Source organism: Pteronotus mesoamericanus, unplaced genomic scaffold (genome assembly GCF_021234165.1).
Source record: "Pteronotus mesoamericanus isolate MK-2021 breed Mesoamerican mustached bat unplaced genomic scaffold, CSHL_Meso_final contig_169, whole genome shotgun sequence".
In the NCBI taxonomy this organism is placed as follows: domain Eukaryota; kingdom Metazoa; phylum Chordata; class Mammalia; order Chiroptera; family Mormoopidae; genus Pteronotus; species Pteronotus mesoamericanus.
The window spans coordinates 13,870,345-13,893,009 of record NW_026555068.1 but is presented as its reverse complement, the minus strand read 5'-3'; the positions used below and the strand labels follow the sequence as shown (position 1 = coordinate 13,893,009).

The 22,665-nt window shown below is 35.3% G+C and overlaps 1 protein-coding gene across 1 annotated transcript in view; it reads left to right on the top strand.

Annotated features, from left to right (window-relative positions):
* TNKS (tankyrase) overlaps window positions 1-22,665 on the top strand; it is a 170,283-nt gene that overhangs the window by 12,791 nt on the left and 134,827 nt on the right. The window contains exon 2 of the mRNA XM_054566083.1: window positions 14,333-14,557. Within this exon, the coding sequence (XP_054422058.1) occupies window positions 14,333-14,557 (225 nt within the window). The remainder of the gene's footprint in view (window positions 1-14,332; window positions 14,558-22,665) is intronic.

The following is a 22,665-nucleotide window of genomic DNA, read 5'->3' as shown; positions in this document are numbered from 1 at the left end:
AAGTATTTGGAAATTGTTACACTCGTGGTGGCAGATGCCATTTAAAAAAAATTCTCATTTTTATCTGAAAGCTCAAATTTTATCACTGGGAACAGATATTACCTAGTGTTTTCCTTGAGGTGACAGGCTCACTTTGTTCCTTCTTGGAAAAATGTCTGCCAAACACACAGATCAACCTGAGCTCAAACAAGTGTATACATTTTGTTCCTCAGGACAGCTGTATTTGGTGAGTAGTAGAAGTGACTAGTGTGTATTTCTTATTTTGTCACAAGAATATTAAAGAGATATGTACTCAAGCATTGGAATTTAATAACATTAGTAATATTTACATTTTCATGAAGGATATTCTTAACAGACACTGGGTTTCTTTTTTTGTTTTTTTACCTGTGAGAACTGGGTGTTGAAGATACAATGACCAATACATAGGTGGGTGCCACTGTTTCGATTCATGCCAAGTTGTGTTGACCATTGCTTTTGTGTCATCAAGAACACCATACGTCCATTTTCCAAAAGATGAACACTTGAGATAAATCAAGCATTGTCTTCACAGTGAAAAAGACAAAATCATCTTAGTATTATTTTGTAAGTAGTTTTGACCTTAGATCCCCACGCTTTGGAAGCTGTTGAGCTAATGCAAATGGTTCTTAATTTTGTTAACACTCTTTTGATTATCCATAAAAGGTATAGACATTTTCACCAGAAGGATATGCTTAAACATCAAAGTTTACATGTAGTTTTCAGACGATTACAAACTTTCAGAAGCACTAGAGCTATGGTTCTCATATGGGTTGGTAGGCCACACTTCCAAAATTTCTCATTCAGTTGGTCTGGAGTAGAGTCTGAGAATTTGCGTTTTAAACAAGTCCCGTCAGCATGCTGATATTGATGCTCACTTTGAAAGCAATGATTCCTAACGCTAGACCAATTAAATCCAATTGCACAGGTAGGGATAGGGCTTTTACTTATTAATTTATTTAAAATTCCTCTGGTGATTTTTACATGCAGGCAAGGTTGAGAAGCATTGCTTGAGGACATAGGGAACCTAGGGTAAGACTCACAAGTCAAGTGAGATTAAGAACATCGAATATTTGTACAACCTTCTATGATTTAGAAAGTATTTTTGACAATTATTACTTACTATTTATGAGCTTATAAAGTAGTTATTAACCCAGAGGAAAAACCTAGCTTGGTATTCATGAAGTTGTAAAGTTATAAGAACTCTGGGCTTTGAGCCTGTGAAATGAACTAAAATTGCTGAAAGTTTTTAAGACAATATTATACATCTCTTCCTAGAGAATGTTTGCATGTAGATATGTGTTACTAAACTTGTTTTGCTAATAGGTTCTAATATGTATCCCTTGGCAACACCAGCCATTATCATAGTTTGTTTTTTAAAATATAGCATATTTATGAAGTGTGCACGCATCATAAGTGTATAGTGAGGTGAATTTACAAAGTATATACACCTGGGTAACTAGTGCCCAGATCAAGAATTAGATCGTTGTTAGTGACCCAGAAGCCTTTGTCTTGTGTCTTTTGAGTCACTACATCTCCATTACTGAGAGATTAGTTTTGTCTGTTTTTAAACGTGATATAAATTATATAGTATATACTGCTTTGCCTGAGATTCACCTATGTTATACAATTGGAGTTTGTTCATTTTCATTGTTATATAAAATTTCATTGTGAGAATAGACCAGTCCTTATCCATTCTGTTGTCAGTGAACATTTGAGTAGTTTCCATATGTTTGGCTATTATGAATAGTGCTCCTAAGAGCATTTTTATACATGTCTCCAAATGTTACTATTTGAAACATAGTTCTTAGCTTTTTTATTTTAAAATAACCAGTCTCATGTTTCAATATGCATTTCTCTAATTATATCTGTAGTAGTAACTGATTTTACTTTTAAAAATAATTGGTATTCACTTTATTTGTGAATTCTCTTCTTTCTCTATACTTTTTTTAATTCACCTTTTGTTATTCTCTATCATTACAAATATTTTTCTGGTTTGTTTTTTAATTTTATCTATAGACTTTTCAAATCAGTTGGCTTTAAAATTTCCCTCTCTTTTCTTCTACTTTATATTTAAAATTTTTTTTTTCATCCTGAGGTCATACAAATCTACCTAAAGTTTTTATGGTATCATTTTGACATTTTGCACCTTAATGTATTTTGAATTTATTTTGCTTTGTACTGAGAAGTAAGGATTTTAAAAAGTTAGGGTTTTTTTCCCTAAGCAGGTAGCCCGTTTGCTTCAACCATTTATTTAATAATAAATACAGCCATTAAAATAAAAAGAAAGATGGAATTTTTTTATTACTATAGGTGAAAGCAAAAGTATTTATTAGGAGAAATTTTGCTTTTTTCCTTTGACAGCTAGTTATTGTGGTTAATTCATTGTGCTGTTTAACCATACCTTCTTTACCAACACAATAAAAGTAACTTCTGCAGTAAATTCTGTGTCGAAATAAAGGGAGTTAGACTGAAAAATGTCAGTGGCATTTTAAGAGTCCTTTTAGATTTTTCTCCTCTAATTTCTCAGGTTGATATATATACAGCTATTCATCTACATGGTGCATTTTTCTTTACTGATGTCTAAGTTCACATGGCAGACATTCTGACTGTGCCACTTTGGGAGGGACAGCCGTAGCCTTCGCACCAACGGGTACAGTCCACAGGAATTTTAGTTATGATACGTTGGTTTTGAGGATGATCCTATTTCTCTTCATGATTTTTGTGGAAGGAAGTTAGTTAATTTCAGTTGCTGCTGATTAATTTTAGTTAATTAGTTAGTTGCTGCTTTCAGCATCTTTATTACAGTCTCTCTGAACAATTCTGAAATTCTTTTAGGTACTTGAATATATAGTATGTTTCTTATCTCTTGACATTTGGATATACTGTATCTTGTCCTCCTTGAAATATTTATCCCTATTGTTCGTCTTGTTATCTGCTTCTTCTTCAGGTCTTAGCTCAGAATATCACTTTATTAGGGAAGCTTTCCTATCCCAGGCTGTTAAGTTTGCATTGCTGTGTACTCTTTGTAGCCCATACGTTGTATAATTATTTGTTAGGTTTATTGTTCAATGTTCCTTGAAACAGCAATAGATTTTTACTGAATAAATTCATGTTGTATAGATACACACACATACTATTAAATTCCTTTTTTTTTTTAAATGTCCTCACCCAAGGACATTGTTTTCATTGCTTTAGAGAGAGAGGAGTGGGATTTGGAGGGAGAGAAAGAAAGAAGGAAAGAGAAACGCCGATGCAAGAGAAACATCAGTTGGTTGCCTTCTCTTATGTGCCCCAACCCGGGACGAACCTGCGTCCTGGTTATGTCTCCTGACTGCAATAAACTGGTGACCTTTTGGTCCACAGGCTGACACTCCAACCAACTGAGCCACTCCGGCCACGGTGCTCTTGAATTCCTTTTTCATCATGTTGAAGTGTTCTTATGAGAGTACTTTCAACTAGGATCTTTTATTGTTTAGCTTTAAGATTTTACATATCTGAGATTATTTTAATTTTATTCTTAAATGTAAATAAAAAGTTAGCTAGATATGAAATTAAGCATCCAAATGCTTTTTTCTTAAAATAGAGATGGTTGACTTTTTAGTCTGAAGTCAGGTGATTCCTGCTATTTTCAGATCTGTGTTTCCTTTCTAAATGATTTAGAAATTTCATAGCCTTTAATATTATTAGACTTAACTGTAATGTATCTATTCTGTTGTATACTTCATGGACTCCTCTATTAATGTAAAATTTTATATTTTCCTTTAATTATGAGAAGTCCCGTTGTTACTTCTCTATGTTTCCTCTCTTCTTATTCTCTCTCTCTCCTATCTTTTCTCATTCTCTCCTTCTGTTTTGTTCATCACTTTCAGATACTTTTCGGAAGAGCTCTTAAACCTGATTTTCTCAGGGTTTTATTCTTTTTTCCTGTTACTATTCAATCAATTTATTGTATTTTTTATTTGTGCTATTATATTCATGACAATACTTCCAGTTGGTTTTATTTGATAAATTTTTCTCATGTCATGTTTTTAATATTCTCCATTTTTTTCTCCAGCAACATTTAATTTGCCAATTTTAAATGTCTCTTTTTGGTCTATTAATTCAAGTTTCATTTTGTTGTTCTGTCATGGTGCTTGCACTCCTTAGACATATCATTATTTTCCACTCTGAGTTTATATTCCCTTAGAACTAACAGCTATTTGGGTCAATACTGCGCTTTTATAGGACGCTGGGTTTTGATGGGCATTGGTTTTATGGGTGGTGAAGGCCCGTTTTCTAGGTTTTGGTCCTTCAGGGTTGAGACACTTTGGACCAGGCCTCAGGATGCAGAGGCTCTGGCTGGTGGCTTTTGCTGAACACACTCTGGTTGCCCAGGATTTCCCCAGCCCTCTTCTAAGTGCTGTCACCTTCCTTGCAAATACCTAATGGGGCGTCTACCTGTATTTTACTTCCCACCCCGGCAAGTTGCCTTGGTGCTTCCCCTCTTCCTTTGGCGAGAGCTCCGCTGGAAACACTGCTTTCCTGTTCTGCAGTAGCATGGGGGACGGTGTGACAATGCGAAGGAGTGAACACTTTGCCCTGGCCTGTCCTCTGTCTAGGTTACCTGATTGGTAGCTCTTGAGCTGATGTTTCTTCTCACAGTGACACCCAGCCTTTTTTTCCTTCCTCCCCAAGGAGGAGTGATTTCTTACAGTGCTGGGATTTTTTTTGTTGTCATTCTATTTTTGTTTTGTTGTTAGCTGTAATTTGGGATTCCTCCTTTACCCTTTTTTGCTTCTGGTGATTTCTCAGTTGGGTTGAGGAAGGCACACATTCTTGACTATACGGGGTCTGTCTGGAAAAAGACCAGCCATTGTTAATATAACAGAAGTGGTTTGCATGACATTGATGTAACCCGGCAGCCATGGAGAGTGTTCAGGAATGCACATGCGTGAACAATGATGACTTCACTGTACAGTGAGGACAGTAGTACCGCCGCCGAGGGAGCATGTGTACCATGTGGCTGTTGCATTCAATGACTGCACAAGTAGAGGGACAAATCTGCATTGAATTTTGTGTTAAGCTTGAACATTCCTCTGCGGAAACTATTCGGATGGTTCAGGTGGCTTTCGGGGATGATGCAAGGAGTGCAGTGAAAATAAAAGTGTGGCACAAACGCTTCAAAGATGGCTGAGGATCTGTTGAAAGTGACCCACGTTCTGGAAGGCCTGCAACAAGCAGAACACCTGAGAATGTTGAACATGTATGGGATGCAGTCAGCAAAGATTGGTGACCCAGGTGACTCAGCCCCCGCTGCGCCGCTCCCCCCAACGCCCCCCAGCCCAAATGTGGCACCCTGCAACTTCTAGCTTTTCCCAAAACTAAAATTGCCTTTGAAAGGGAAGAGATTTCAGACCGTTGATGAGATTCAGGAAGATACAACAGGGCAGCTGATGGTGATGGGGAGAACTATGTGAGGTCCCAAAGTGCCTACTTTGAAGGGGACTGAGGTGTCATTGTCCTATGGCTGGTTGTATCTTCTATCTTCAATAAATGTCTCCCCCACACCCTTATGGCTGGGTACTTTCTGGACAAACCTTGTACTTGCTAATTAAATACTTTTCTTTAAGTATGAACGTTTTCCTTTCTAAATCAGTTTTTGTAAAATGGAAAAATTAATCTGTCAGAGCCTGCCTTTGACAAATGAAAAACATGCAACTTGGTTGACTTTATAGAAGTCACTTTGTAGTTTGTTTTCTGAACTGTTATTTTAGAAGCAATGGGGAGCATACTCCCTGTTGCTTAACAGTGGCTCTTGATCTAATGAAGTATAAAATAGTTCTTTATTTAAAGACTAATGTAGTTAGAACTGAAATGAGAAGAGGAAGCAATAATGACTTTGAATATTAAAGAGAAAATGTTTTTTCTTAGTCATAGAACTTTATTATAAAGTAAGCAGGAATCTGTTCCTGGGTATCTATGGTTTTGTGTGTGCTGGACTGCACAAATTTAACCCAGTATATGGAAAACCCCTTTTACAGAATGTCACAAGATTTTCCCCAGCCCCCAGATTACAGAAACTGTGGTATGTACTTTTCTCCCTTAAATGCAGTAAAATTGAATACTTCGGAAGGCTTTTGTTTTGTTTTGTTTTGTTTGAATGGAAGCAAATTAATAATGCTTAAGATAGTAAGTAAATCATTCTAATATTTTAGATTCCAATTTTTTCTAATGTTTTTAGAGAGAATGAACAAGTCACATTGTCACCAAATACCTTTTTTTTTCTTTCCTAGCCTACCTTTTGTGATTTCCTTTATATCTAGAAAATAGATATAATATGTATAAGACTTCATGAGTTTTTTCCCAGACGATCCCAAACTTATTTTACTTTCACTTTAGGTATCTTTGGATATAAAATTTTTACACTTAAGGGGAAAAATTAAAAATAAATAAGTATAGGAGAGAATATAAATTTTCTCATTGGGTGTGTAAGTACAGGCCAATGGGTTTAGTAGTTCAAAGGAGGCACAGGGGTCATGGCTTTGCTGACAGTTCAATCAGAGTGAAAAATGTCTTTAAGCTGTGATTTTGCTACTATAAATAAAAACATCGCTTTAAAATACTGCAAACACTGTAGGTTTTTCTTCTTTTATTAAATTTTACAAGTCGTAGTTGTTAGGTACAAGATTTAATATTGGCCAGCGTTGTTCCTTTGAAGCTTTAATTTTAGGCAGTAAAATGCTGAACGTAAGTGATACAGTTTTCTGTCTCTAAACCCACACCTGGTGAATAGACATCAGTGGCCTTACATTTGATATTGAAACATTTTGAAACGGCCTTAATTGAAACTCTAACATTATAATTAGGAAAATTGTTAAGTATATTGGGGTTAGGTTGTGTGCTATGAATTCAATTTTTTCTCACAGTGCCAGCAACAATGCTTTCTGCATAGTATATTTTTAAATTTCTTTGAATATGTGAAATAACACAATTCTTCCTCACACACTTTTCAGGAGAAAGAAGGTGTTGGAATTTACAAAATACGTTTATATATTACTTAGTTTAGCAGTTGGAGAAGAGCAGTTCATCAGGATGAACCTTTTATCGCTACTTGTTTGCCCCAACCCTTCCCCAAATGGCACCTCCATAAGCTGAGTTGCATAAGCCAGAAACTTGGGAGCCAGTCATTTTGGCTTTTAAAAACTATCCCAGTTTTCTCTTTAATTTTGACCCACCTACACTGCCACCATCCTATTCCAAGCCACCATCAATTCTTGCCTAGACTGTGGCAAATATTTTTTAACCTGTCTGTCTGATTTTGCTCTTGACCTTCTCCAATCTATTTTTATGTAATTTCTCTTATAAATGACTTCCTAAGTGCTTACAATAAAGCCCAACCTTCTTACTCATGACTTACAGAGTTGTGGTCGAGATACTGTTGATCATCCACCCAAAATTTATTTTCTCCCTTAATCTTAATCCAAGACTTTAGGTTTTGTTCAGGCAGCAGTGTGCCCAGCTATAAAAAACCTGATTTTGCGGACTTTTTGGGTAGTTGGACAAATGACACATTTTTGGTTAATGAGATAGATACAGGCGAAATATCTGGGGGGACTTCCTTAATAATAAAAAGGCCAAGAGAAAGCCTTTTTCTCTCTTTGCCTTCACTCCCTTCTTGTATGGGAACCTCAATGAAAACAGGCCTGGAGGAGGTGTCGCTCTGTTTCGTGAAGAGGAAATGACAAGCAAGTGGAAGAAAACTCATATATGCTTAGGATGCCAAAGTGGAAAGACTTTTAAAGAGCTCTGAGTACCATTGTTAAACTACAACGCCAGCCTGGATTGCTTTGACAAGACAAATTGTATGAGATGTGAATCTGTACATTTTCTTTAAGCCTTTGCCATTTTAAGTATTCTGTTTTTGCATCTGAATATGTTCCTAACCAATGTAAAGGCCCTATATGAACTAGCCCTTGCCCATCTTTCTGACCCCATCACGATCCTCTAGCCATATCAGCTAGCAGGCAAACCCCTGCTCAAATCCAAACTCCACACTTAGGTCTCAGAAGTTGTGTGTGATCTGGGCTTTACTGACCTCCCCTAATGTACCACTGCCTTCTCCATCCCCAAAGCAACGGAAACATCGAAATACCCAATAATACCTGATAAATATGTGCAAGATGTTAATGGGGAAACACACAAAATAGAAGAACTTAACAGACCAGAATTGAAGGAGAGGTGTATTATATACTACATGGATTAGAAGACAGTATTGTAAATTTGTCAACTTTCCAAGACAAATTCTAATTAGTGAGTTTTTAAAAACAATTTCTAACAGAATTCTTCATGGAACTTTAAGATATTCCTATCGAACATCCAAAAGCATTAATAGCCAAGATAATTTTTCGAGGGTAACAAAGTGATGGACACTGCCCCATTCAATATCTATACTTATTTTAAAGTTAAATTATTAAACAGGTAAACTGACCAAAAAGAAAAAATATGGAAAACACTAATGTCCATAGCTCACATCAAAGAAGTAGATTAAAGATCTAAACATGAAAAGCAAAATTATAAAAGTAACCTGGAAGGAAATGTGGCATTAGGAAAAGATGTCTTAAAGATCACGTAGGAAGCACAAACCGTATAGGGAAAAGTTGATGAATTTTACTCTGTTAAACTTTAAAATTTGCATGAAATCACATTGTAAACAGAGTTTAAAGACAAGTCATAAATGGAGAGTATACTCATGTATTTATAGCACATATAACCTACACAGCATTTGTGTTCAGAATATATAAAGAACTCCTACAAAACAATAAGAAAAAGACAAACAGAAAATTGAAAGTTGGATCAAGGCAATGAACCAGTAGCTATCAGGTGAAACTTGAATAGTCAGTAAACATATGAACAGATAATTACATCAGTTTGTATCGGTTCAGCTATAAGTATTCCAAACCTCATCTGACAGAAACTTAAAGCCAAGGACATTTATTTCCTGCTTGATAAATCTAGAGGTAGGAAGTTCAGGAATTGGTTTAGTGCTCCATGAGCACAGTAGGGTTCTATGTCGGCATTTTCATAATTCTGTTGACCTTCCCAGCATGGTATCAGCAATTCCAAATGTCATGACCTTATATGAAGATTTTCTGAAAGTAGAGAGGAGAAAGGGGCCTTCTTCCTCCACATACCTTTTCTTAGTGGGGAAAAAAATCTTTCCAGAAGCTTCTAGATTTTTCCTTCAGTTTCTTTGCCAGTTACTGACAGAGGGGAACAAATCACCTTTCTGGCATAGAGTAATGAGGATTTACTCCGTAAACTGGGGAAAGGATTACCTTCTCTGTTATTATCTCTAAAATTACCATATTACTTTCTGTCCAATTCCTGAGTAAAATTGACTTTTTCTTTGCCAGCAAGAAGAGGGGATATTTGCCGTAATTATTAGCCTCTCACTAATATAGGCTGAATCTAGTGATGTTGAGGATATAATATGACTATAAAATATATTCTAATAACATGAACTGTAAAATACATAATGTATAAATATATTAATATGAAATACATAGAAATATGTAAATATAATTAGGTAATCTATAAATATGTAAACTTATATGTTTAAAAACATGGACAGTATAAAGGTATGCTGAGGTGTAACAAACATTGACTTACATAATGATATGTCTGGGGAAGAAAGGAGGATTAAGAGATTCAATTGTATTCATTTTCAAAAGAAAAATGCAGATACCTGAACCATAAATGTAAATAACATTCTTATGTTTTGCCTCTGTTTTTAAAGCTTGTATATTATATTAATGTACTGAGGATGAGGACATGAATATTCTCAAGTATTTCAGTTAAAAATGGAAATTGATAGATCGAATTACAGGACAAAGTTTGGACAAAGAAATCTGGAAGTTTAATCATAAAAATATTCATGGTAGTTATCTGATTTTTTTTCAGTATTTCTGATATTTTTGTAGTTGGAAAACCTTTAAATCTGTTTTCTTTTTGTACATTAAAAATATAAAATTAAAATTAAGAGCTGCTTACTTACTATTCTGGTCTACTCTTCGCGAACGAAACTTAATGTACGCATATATTCATGTAGCCCACAAATACATTATTGAGTGTGTATCAGGCACTATTCTAGGTATTGGAGATAAGAACAGCTCATAAGACCGACAGGATACCTCTTTCATGGAACAGCTTGAATGGGGAGAGACACAAAAGGCAAATACACAAATAAACGAACAAGGCATTTTCAGGTAGTAATTCAGTCCAGAAGGAAAGTAAAACTGAATGATACTGAAAACAGGGATGGGGAGGGTGTGTGAGCTGGAGTGACTTTACACCGGGTGGCTCGCCGCAGTGTCTCTGAGTTGCATTTCCTTGGAGCTGAGAATTGGATGAAAGACGGAGCTAGGCATGTGAAGGTCTGGGTCCCAGGACTTCAGGCAGGGCAAACAGCAAGTGCAAAGTCCCTTAGGCTGAAAGGACTTTGTCGTATTCAGGGACTAGAAAGTGAAAGGGTGAGCGAAACTCAGTAAGAGGCAGGAGAGGTGAGAAGGACCAGCTCACACAAAGCCTTGTAGATCATAAGGAGTTAGTATTATTATTTTACTATATGTATCATCGGAACCCATTGCAGAATTTCGAGCCAGGAAGTGACCTGATCTATGCCCTGAAAAGACCACTCTGCCTACTCTGTAAGGATGAATTGCAGGGCGGCAGATGGGACAGCAGAGAGACCAGTTAGAAGGTGATATGCTGACATCTAGACAAGAGATTGTGGGACTTGAAACAGAGCTGCTTGCCCTGGGGAGCAGACAGACTGAAGGTGTGTGTTTGGAAGTACAGTTCACCGCTGTCAGAACTGAGGGAAGGAACCCTCAACGATCAAAGGAGGGTAATGGCATCTCGCGCGGGTGTTTCCGCAGGAGCTCGTGCATGTCGAGCATTTGTCATACTTCATGACACACCTAAGAGCATAGTAAATGATTGCTACTTACCATTGTTTTATTGTTGTCAAGAAAAGGGCATGTACAGTGAGTGAAAAGATTTCTTCTGTAAAGGTTAAATTATACTTTATGTATACCTCTCAGATCGGAGCTCTTTCCAGCATACGGTGCGTTGCTAAAAATTAGTTTTACACTGTCAATTTTTATAACCATTGCTGGATCATAGAGGGGGTTCATTGGTTTTTCTTTTGTACTTTATAAAATTGAGCCATACATATGTGTTTAAGCAGCAACATAATTTCTTTTAAAAGAATTACCTCTTTTTTCACATGTGCTCGTGGGACACTAAAGATGTGTTCCACACTAAGTGTCTAGTGTTTTCAGTTCAAGACAATTGTCCTAAGAGTCCGTTAGTGATAAGTTACTTCAAATTCTGTGTAGTTCTTTGAACTGATCCTATTTATTTATTTATTTATTTGGTTCTTTAAACCCAAAAAAGCAAATCAATCATAGGGATGATTGTGACCAAAGATTTTGGTTATGAACAAAGGCCTTGTATAACCATCAGATATAATGAGTTCTCTTTATGTGTGAACAATAATGTATAAGCATTTAACATTGATAAAATGATGACTATGATATGTACTCAGTAGAATAGAGTATATGTTTTGAATAAACTTTAACAAACCTTATTAAATAATGTATTTTAATAATTCAAAACCAAATTGAAAGAGATGACTTTGTGATTGCTGCATAAAATGTCTTTACTGATTTTGACTGTTCACCTCACCCCCTTTTATAAACATGTGTATGTATAGATATATATATATTTTATACAAAATCGTGTTTTTATAATAGAAAACCGTTAAACAGGAAGAAACATTTCATAATTCTACCAATGATTTAGTCTCTTTTTCTATCCATATATATTTCCAGTATATAAATTTTTATCATATTTGTTTTTAATCTAAAAGACTGATTAATCTAAAAAACAACTTATGTTTTTGAATTTTATAAAGCAATGGGCAAAAGTAGGTTTACAGGTACACACACATGAAACAGTGCATTCTTGTATTATTGTTTATTAATTATTGCATTATTTATTTGTATTACAACTGTAAACCTACTTTTGTTCACCTCTGTATAATATCCTGTTTTTTTCTTGTGTATATGGTTTGTACCCTTTTGGGTGATTTTTTTAAATTGTGGCAAAATATACACATTTAAAAATGTTAAAATTTTGTTTAGAAATAAAATTGATCATTTCAGCCATTTTAAATCGATAATTCAGTGGCATTAAGTACATTCATAATGGTCCATAGCATCCTTTTAATATGGGGCGATATATGAAAACCATCACCTATTTAACAGAGCCTTTATTTTTGGACATCTAAATTATTTCCATAGTTTCCTATAAATAACGTTATGACAAGCATTCTTGATGCAAAATCTTTGTTCATTTGTGAATATTTTTTTAAATGCTAAAATGTGAAAAGTGATGTTGAGTCAGAGGGTATATGTGTTAAGCCTATTGATGATAATGCCACATTTACTCTAAAATGTGGTTCCGATTTATACATTATTGATGTGAGCACATTTCAGTTTCACCACATTCTTTCTGATACTGAGCATTTTTGTTTTATATTTTAGATCAAAAAGTTTTAGTAAGACTTCACTCTTTTGTTTCAAGTTATAATGGATATTTTTCTAAAATGCCAGTTGATGAGTTATAAAATATCTTATTTTAACTTTGTTAGGGAAGAAAGGAAATTTGTTCTCAAACATTGTTAATGCACTATTTAGGGGAATATGAGTTTGTACTCAGGCTTTACTCAGGTTTATAAAGAAGGGAGGTCATTGAATCTTCGTGAGTAAAGAAAGCACCTATTGTCCAGTGGGAGACTAGGTCTGTGATAGTAGGGAAAAAGGACATTGAAGTTAGAGAGGTAAACAGAACCTAACATCTCTAAAGTTCTGCACATATTAAAAAAAAAAAAGGGCAGCAAGATAGTTACATTAGCATGTTTCCTATACTTTTGGTATTCCAGTTACTAATAAAATATTGACCTATTTTTACCCCAAAATATCAGCTTAATTTGAAGGATATTTTCTATGGAAACCTAATTCTCACTTAGATATACGTATATTGGTGGAAACTTATATTTTACTTTGGTGACTTTTTACGGTAGATAGTGTGTAGAACATATGTTGAAATAAATCGCTTTTTATTTTCTGTTTTTTACACAGTTATTTAGTTTTTATATGCATAAAATGAAGGAAAATATGACTCTTTTACTGTGTTTTAGTTTTGTTTAAGATGCTGTTCTCTAACAGCATTACACAGCAAGTAATAGCATGGCAGCACTGATACCTGGCCAATAAGACCTAATAAAATTTAAAGTAGGAAGGAATCATTAGTAAAGCTTTAGTTGATAAAGATAAAAACGCTAGTATTTGCAGTTTTTTAACCCATTGCAATGTAGCTTGTAATTTCATCACTGTAATACAATTAATTTTAAATTGTCATTGGCTGTCTTTCCCCTTCTCTTGCTCTCACTGAAATCCTTATCGTGCTGGACATCGCATGATTTTGCTGCCCTTTGACTTCCATAATGTGCTTTCATGGTATTTTATTCCTTGGTCAGTGTTTACCTAGTCCTTTTACTGCCTCAGATCACTTCTGGCTCACCTCCCTTTTTTTCTGTCTGAAAACTGTGGTACTACTAAATAGTGTTCTGGTTCGGTATTTTTAAGTGCCTATATTTCCATTTGTTTGTCATATTGTTTCCTCAAACTCAGTAAATCCAAGCTTGAGTTGTTTCACTTAACCATCTATTTCATTCAGTTTGGCCACTAGTCCCAAGGGGGGATATTTTGATGTTACCTTTAATTCTTCCTTTTTAAATAACTTGTAAACAGACTATCACTGCCTATTTCTGGTATCCATACATTTTTCTCCAATTTACCTACTGTAATGTTGAGTCTTGTGATTTGGTTGTCAGTAGTACTTAAATAACCTTTATCTCTTAAAATACAGGAGTGGATTTTATACATTTGATTTTGTCTTGTGACGCACCAGGGGAAGGTGAATGCCTTGGCCAGGAGTCTCGTCTGGCGCTGTTGCCCAGCACATATAGGAATTGAATAAATGTTTGGGCTTTTTTCAATGAACTGCCCACAGACTAAAGAAAGAGCTTTCTCAGTTCTAAGTTTTGTGAAATGAAAGAATTCATTTGAATATTAGCTTTTTGGTTTTTTTAACCCTTTTTAGAATATAGTACTTCAATTCTTATTTGTTGATATCATTAAAGGAATTCTACTCGATCTTTTTACAAAATTGATTTAATGTATAAGACAGTTTCCCTCTTTATTTTTAGGTTTTGGAAGGAAGGATGTCGTAGAACACTTACTACAGATGGGGGCTAACGTCCATGCCCGTGACGACGGAGGTCTCATCCCACTTCATAACGCCTGCTCTTTCGGCCATGCTGAGGTTGTGAGTCTGTTACTGTGCCAGGGAGCCGACCCAAACGCCAGGGACAACTGGAACTACACTCCTCTGCATGAAGCTGCTATTAAAGGGAAAATTGATGTATGTATTGGTAAGTATTACTTGAGGATATCTAAATTACAAGATCAACCTGACAGTATACAATCTTAATAAACTTTACTGTTTTCTCTTGTGTTTTTATTGTGGTGGAAATAGTGTTCCCTTAGAATAAGCAGAGAGGGTTTTATTATTTCTTATTCTTCGAGGCCATCGGTTTTCCATCAAAAGTGAAATAAAGAGATGGTAATCTAAAGTTGGTTAAGAACAAGATTCACAACATTAACACTCCAAATGCAAGTCAAATGCTAACTGGTGTGGAACTAAATTTTGATAGATTACTGCTGTCAAATTTAGTTAATTTTGTCTCCAAAGGGTGGCAAATTTTCTACCCTAGCATCAATGAGAGCCATCATAAAGCACAAACTCATACTGAATTGGATCCCATATTTGGAAGCTTTAGTTTGATTCAAGGAAAGTTATCTAGTACTGAGGCAAAGCCTTTCTCTTTATGTTGCTTAAATTGAATGCCAGCTATTTTATTAGGACTGGAAAGCTTTGAGTGACTAGTTCAAATACAGTAATTCAAAGCTTAATATTTTCAGTATGTGCCACAGTCTAGAGAAAAAGCAATTTCAAACAAAATTGAGCTTTTCAACCATTGTAAATATTGAGATTATATGAAATTGTATTTAATCAGCATTTCTTTCTCTTTTATATATGTAAATATATATACACTTTAGATTTTGCTTTATTGAATAACATTTTTCATTTTAAAATCTAAAACAAGCTTCTATAGGACAGGCATAGTTTCTCTTGAGTGTATCATCTATTTCTTCACACTCAAGATGGTGGATGTTTGTTTCGCCCATGGCAGGTTGGTTTCCATAATTGTTGTCTTCCTGGATGATGTCCAGTTCAGTTTAGTTATCTTTATGCTAAGGCTCAAATATAAATGTCATTTTCAAAGACAGAGTAGTGGTGCCATTAAGATTTTCTCCCTCTAAATAGCGATTTTTGCAGCCTTAACACTTTTCGGTTTTTCTCAGATTATTGCATTGCTTAACATATAACTTTTTAAATCACATTTCTGTCATTATCTTTTGTCACTTTAACATCCATTAACATGACCATTTGGATATCCTATCCTTTTTGATCATTGACATCTTCTATTTTTAGTTGATTCTTCCATTACCTCCTAAGTCTCTGATTAAAACAGCCATGTTGCGGACTAAGTCCTTACATAACACTGCCCTGAAAAGCTTGAAATTAAGTTATTTGTGATAAGTTACTGTGTAATAACTATTACGGAACTAGATTCGTATTCTTATCTAATCTTCTAGACTTTTGACTTCCTTACCTTCATCCCTTATTGCTTTACCTTGTCATATACTTTGGAGTTTTCTGTCATAAGTCATAGAATTTTATATAGTTTTCACCTTTTTTGCACATTCTCCTTTCTGTGCTTCAGTATTCTGTTTTCTTATCTGTACCTCTCTGAATTTTTCATTCTATTAGTGGTTTTAATGTCTTATTGAAATTAATATGCCTCTCCTTTTCCTTCTCCTAATCCCCCTTCCAAAGTACATAATGCAGTATGTTCCTTTTATACTGGTCCCATTGAAATAAAGGACAAGATGTAAGATTTGAATTTTTAAAGAATGGATTCCCACATTCTCCTATTCCTGCTGCCCTGAGTAGGCTTTGGCACCCCTTCCCTGTAAGTTCTTAGGCCCTGTTAAAGTTGAGAGAAGGAAAAGAGCTCTTTTGAAATTATAATCAAAATATAATCGAGGCTACACCTGCTATTAAAGTATGTAACACAGTTATCGTGGGAAACAAGAGTGGTTGTAGACCCTTCTGTACACTTAATTAGCTTTCAGGAAAACTACTAACTTTATCCTTAGGTACACTGAAACCTCTGGTAGCTTCTACATCATGCTTTCTGAATTTGAGTGTAGTTAAGGAACTCTGCAATGTTTCTATTAGGCGTATCTCCTCTTTGGGACAACTGGGTAAAAGAATTGGAAGGTCCCCCGCCACACACATACACCTTCTCACTGGAATAATGATTTGGAGTGATTACTATGCAAACTTAATTTTTAAAAGGTTTTTGATTGGATGGTGAAATGCTGGCTTGATTATTTTTAGATTAATCATATCTCTATATAGAATAATGAATACATTTGATATTTATAAAGGTAGAGCCCAAGCCATATTACCACTGGTTGAATGGATTGCTGCAAAAACCCAGTGCCCTGGTCTTATATCCTGACCCCTCCAATTACCAGCAGCATGTGAGATCAGGGGCTACTTCCTCACCTCCATGTTTCAATACATGTGAAATGGGAATACTACCCATATATCACACGGTTCTTGGGAGGATCAGCATGGTAATACATGTAAAGTACTTAGAGTACCTGGTATGGTGAACATTAAATAAATATTGATTGCTATTATTACTATTGTTATGGCTAAAATCTCAACCAAAATTATTACTGCTGTGTGATACAGACTTCCTGGTTCCTCTTGTTTGCCCTTTATTGACATTTTTAAAAAATTTCAATTTAAAAGCCTAAGAACCCATGTTACTTTCATAAGTGCAATTTTGTTACCATTGAAAAGAACAAAATATAGCCTGAGATTATTTTTTAAAAAATAATCTAAATGCTGGAGTTCATTACAGTGGTATTGATGATGTAATTTTATATTGTATTTAATCTAATTTACTTTAAAAATCAACATTTTCTGCCTTTAGATTGTATTCATTTCTCCTACACCCAGATATATAATGTCTTCTCTTCTGAAAATATGTCATATGATTTTTTTGAGACTCTCCAGGTGTTAGTGTTTTCATACTCCATTTTAAAAGCAAACTGTAGGTACATCTTTCACAAAATCACCTGATAATAAGGTCTGGGAGTCATAATGGACATGTATTTTTTTTTTCCTTTATTAAGTTTGACTGATTAGTATCCAACTTCTTTACTGATTTTGGACATTTGAAATGCTGAGTTGTCATTTTGGGGAAGACTACAGAAGCCTGTGGACTCAGATCTTCCTTCTTCCTACCCCTGGGCAGTCAGGATGGCCGTGGTTTGGTTGATCAGACACACCCTTCTGTAGTGTAGAATTTTGAGTACAAAGTCTTAGAGGTACCAAGGAATCATTCACAGCAGCAACTTTTTTGCTAAAGTGTTGGCAGGGGCCTGGCTATAATGTTCCTGCTAAAATAATGTACTTCCTTCTACTTGCGCTACAGCTTTTAATTTAGTTTCTGAGATTGGTCCTCCGCCCTCCTGTCAGTTCTGTTTAGGTAGACACAATTGGTTTCTGATATTTCCAAATGCATATAACTGATGCAGAGATCTTGAAAAGATAATGAAGTGGAAGTTCTATTATGGGGCCTTTAAACTAATAAAGAGATCTCTTGAGTCTTTATATAACAATTCCCACTGCCTTCACACTATTTACATGGATACCACACTCCCATCTCTCCTTATGCTCTGCCAGTCTCAAGGGAGAAGAGGACAGAGCATGTGTCCTTTGGAGATTTCTGGGTTCCTTAGCAGGGAACACAGAGCTTTCTGGCTTCCCCAGCAAACAGCCCCACAGAATAATAGAGATGCATGGTCTTCTAACACCTGTGGTGTTTTCAGTGTTTGGAATACCCCGACATCTAGACTTGAAGTCCAGAAAGGCTAATCAAAAGTAACAGCCTTTGTCAACTAGAGAGGGAGATTGAGTGAACAATCAGAATACACATCCAGGACTGCTTAAGGGGCAGATAAACACCTGCATGAAGAGATAAAAATAAAAAGATCCCTCAGGGAAATTGAAGTGTAGCATGGAAGAAAATTTCTGGGGCCAAAACTATATCTCATTTTTTCTAAAGTAAAAAATTCAGCAGACGAATTAAAGAAAGATCATAATAGTAGTCTGGAAAATCATATGTGAGAAATATTCCCCAGCACAGAGCAAAATGTTAGCATATGGGAATCATGAAGGAAAAGGTAAGTAAATTAAGAAGTCAACATTATTATTTTAAAACCTCACATGGGGATAGGACTTCCAGAAGGAAAAAATAACTGATGGACGAGATTAATAATAATGAAACAAATGATAAGCAGAGAAAAACCCAGGTCTTCAGGTCGAAAAGGCTGATGGAGTTCCTTGCTGTATTGATGGGAAGACACACTGAGGAAGATGTATGAATTTTTTCTGTGGAAAAGAATAAGGTGCCTACCAGAGGGAAAAAGGAGGTGAAAGACTTTCCATTTACAACTTTCAGAGCTTGAAGACAGGGGGTGGAATGCCCCCCACCTTCCAGGAGTGCCTTCTAAAACACTCCTGGAAGAAAAGCATTAAGCTGTAATTCTCTTAATAAAGAGCAGTTCTTTGGAGAAGGAAGAAAGACCGAATAGAGCAAGTGACATTATTTTCAAGAAACAAAGTTCCTGCCACTTGCTTTCTCTTCCTCTTTACTTTCAGATAATTCTAGGTTTCCTTTGTCCTCTATGGAGAGACTAAGGGGATCCTTACTTGGGAGCCCCAAATTCAAACTGCTACTTAAAATCTAACAGAACTTAAAAAAAAAAAAAGCTTCATTTCCACTCTCAATAGCGTATGTCATACTAGATAGAATCGAAGAGACCCAAGCCTTTGAGCAAATTACTTATTCTCTTCTAATTATTAAAATGTTGGTTAAAACTATATTTCATGTAGGTGTTAAGAGGATTAGATGAGATAATTCAAGTAAAGCACCTTAGCGGGATTTCTGTGTAGAGGGCGCTGTTAACCTTTCCTAACCTGCCCTGCTGGTCTGGTTTCCCTCACCAGGTCTCATTTTACTTTATAGCACTTATTACCTGAAATTACATATTCGTTTCATGGTGTATTTATGTGCTTGTTTTTCATCTCTCTTGTGTGCTGTGTCCACTCTGCCTGAATAGAAACACGGGGGCCCTGTCTGCCTGATCCCCAGCGCGTCTCCAGGGGAGAATGGGGACTCTGTGCCAGAGCCTCACTCTGGTTTTATCTTGCTTTTCCTGGATTAGTAATGTCATCAAGCACCATTTTTCATGTCCTTTTTCGCGGGCATTTATATACCTTTTTTTTTTTTTTTTTGAGAAATGCCTATTTGTATACTTTGTTAATATTTTAAAATTGGGTTGTCTTTTTGTTATTGAGATGTAAGAGTTTTTTTAAAAAATGTATTCTAGATATAAATTTCTTACCAGATAAGTGATTTGAAAATATTTTCTCCCATTCTGTATTATCACTTTCTTGATAATGGCCTTTGAGGCCAACAAGTTTTTAGTTTTGGTAATTTGTTAATAGCAGTAAAAAGTCTGCTTTTTCTTTTTTAGTTTGTGCTTGCTGTCGTAAACTTAAGAATCCATGGCCTGATCCCAGGTTATGAATATTTAACCCTTTGTTTTCTCGTAGGAGTTTTATAGCTTTACCTCTATTTTTAGGCCAACCCAGGGGTAGGATGGTCAGCATGTAGTTAATATTTACGGATGATGTGAGATAAGGGGTCCAGCTTCATTCTTATACCTGTGCCCATTCCGGTTTTCCACAGTTTTTCATAACGTTCCTCTATAATCTTTTCTATTTTGGTAAACTTGGTAGTAATGGACCCCCTTTCACGTGTGATTCTAGCTATTTAAGTCTTTTTTTCCTCTGGATCTGCTTAAGCTTAGATTTTGTCCGTGTATATTGTGCATATCAGTAGTTCATTCCTATTTGTTGTTGTGTGGTGTTTTATCATACAGATGTAGCCCAGTTGGCGGACGTTGGGTTGTTTCCAGTTTCTGACTGTCATGAAGAGGGCTTCTGTGAACATTGGTTTTTAGGTCTTGGTGTGAACAAATCATTCATTTCTCTTGAGTGGATGCCTAAGAGTGCAGTTGCTGAGTAGAATGATACATGTATGTTGAACTTGATAGAGAAGCTCTGATGTTTGAATGTGTTGAGCATATTCTTTTGTACTTAGTGGTTATTTGTGTATATTCTTTGGGCTGCCTCGGTTCAGATCTTTGACCTTTTTTGGTACCACAATTGTTGAGTTGTGAGCATATTCAATGGACATGGGTTTTCGTTAGATGTGTGTATTGTGCGTGGTTCCTACCAGTCCGTGCTTTGACTTTTAGTGGTGTCTTTAGACAAGAGAATGTTTTTAATGTTGGTGAAATCTAATCTATCAGTTAAAATACAAATGTGTTTGGCGCCTCACCAGTATTAAAATAATAAGATCTCTATTAGACAATTTTTTTAGGTTAAAAACAGTTTCTAGTGAAATAAGATTATGTTTTTAATTACATACAGAAATGCAGGAAAGCAGGTTTTGGTTTAAGGATCTCTGAAGTACTTTATAACAACTTGTTTAGCATGTATTTTTTAAATTAAAATGAAAGAATAATCTACTTCATGATGAAAAGTAGAATATATTGTGTGGCATATTTTTAAAATCTAAGAGTAAAAATCAGTAGACCTTGTTTAATTAGAAAATAATTCCCTAAAATACATAGTTATTTCTAAAATAACATTATTTGCCCCTCCAATTTGGAAGTATATTTTTATCATTTAGGGAAATAGGTTATTTTTAATGCTTATTGCCTGAATCATTCCATAAAAGAACACATTAATTCCTAATAGTTAAGCATTTTTTTTGTTTATGCCTTCTCTTTGTTTACTGAGATCAAAATACACATAGATTTTTTTGTGACCTATTTTTTCATGTGATTGACTTGGGTAGAATTTTCATAGCTTTTCGTAGTCCCACAGTATTGAGACAGTCTCTTAAACTGAGTCAGGTAATGTGTGAACTAGAACATGCTCCAAATCAGTTAGTGCCTTGTTATATATTCCTGTAGTATTCTGCTTAGATCTTAGTTGTTTCTTTTTGCCTGGTTGATTTAGTTCTCTGTGGTAGGGAAATAACAATAACCTTATTCATATTTGTATTCTTATGGTCTTTCACTGGTATCTAATTGTATATTCAAGAAATGTACATGGATGGACAATTTCACAAGATGGCAGCTCAGTTCTATCTGGCTGTTTTTTGTTTGTTTGTTTGTTTGTTTTTGCATTAGTCTGTGTTAGTATAGATAAGGAAGCCGAGTAATTTTCTACTTCTTGCTTAGGTGGTATTTTGAGGTTCTTTTATTTTAAAGTAATCTGAATTTGCAGTATGTCTAGCACCCTCATATTCATATATAAATATAAGACACGTTTTATAGTCAGACATAAATTGTGTTACATTATGTGCCATTTGTGAAATCATTGCTGTCCATCATTAGGATGGATTGTTGGATATTGATTCTAATCATGCATTGACTTCTGGTTGCAATGGATTCTTTTTTTAAGATTTTATTTATTTATTGTTAGAGAGAGGAAGAGAGGGAGAAAAACATTGATGTGAGATGGATACATTGATAGTTGCCTCTCACATGCTCCCAACTGGGGACCTGCCCCACAACCCAGGCATGTGTCCTGACTGGGAATTGAACCAGTGACCTTTTAGTTTGCAGGTTGGGCACTCAACCCACTGAGCCACACCAGCTAGGGCTACAATGGATTTTTTAAAATAATGAATGGGCAGTCAAACATTTGTTTTTGTTACATGCAGATTAAACCCATGAGTTGTTTCTGCTAGGAACTGAAGAGTTGACTTAGGGAGGAAGAAGAGAGAACAAGGTGATGCTTGTAAATTTACCCAAAATTGCTATGGATAGATGATGCACAGTGAATGTTTTCCCAAGAGGCAGCTCAAAGTACTTAGCCAAATAATTTCACTAACACTTTTATCCTATGTAAGAGGCAAATGATTTAGATTCTCTGCCACTTACCAGTGAAGAAAGGAGAAAGTTGTTAGTTTGCTACAGTCTATAGAGCTGATACAGAGTTGTTTTAATAGAAATGTTTTCTTGACTGAGAACTGAAAGTTCTCTCCACTTAGTGGGATTTAAGAGTACATTTCTTTAAGCATAAAAAGTTCATTCTTTAAGTCTGTCAAACAAATTGTTCTTTATTCTTTAGCCTTTTAGATCATCTGATATTTAGCAAATTTACAGTGACAGATTATCTTTACCTAGCTTTACCATAAAACAAAAATAAAAATAAAAACAAAATCCTAAAATTATCTACTAAAACTTAAAC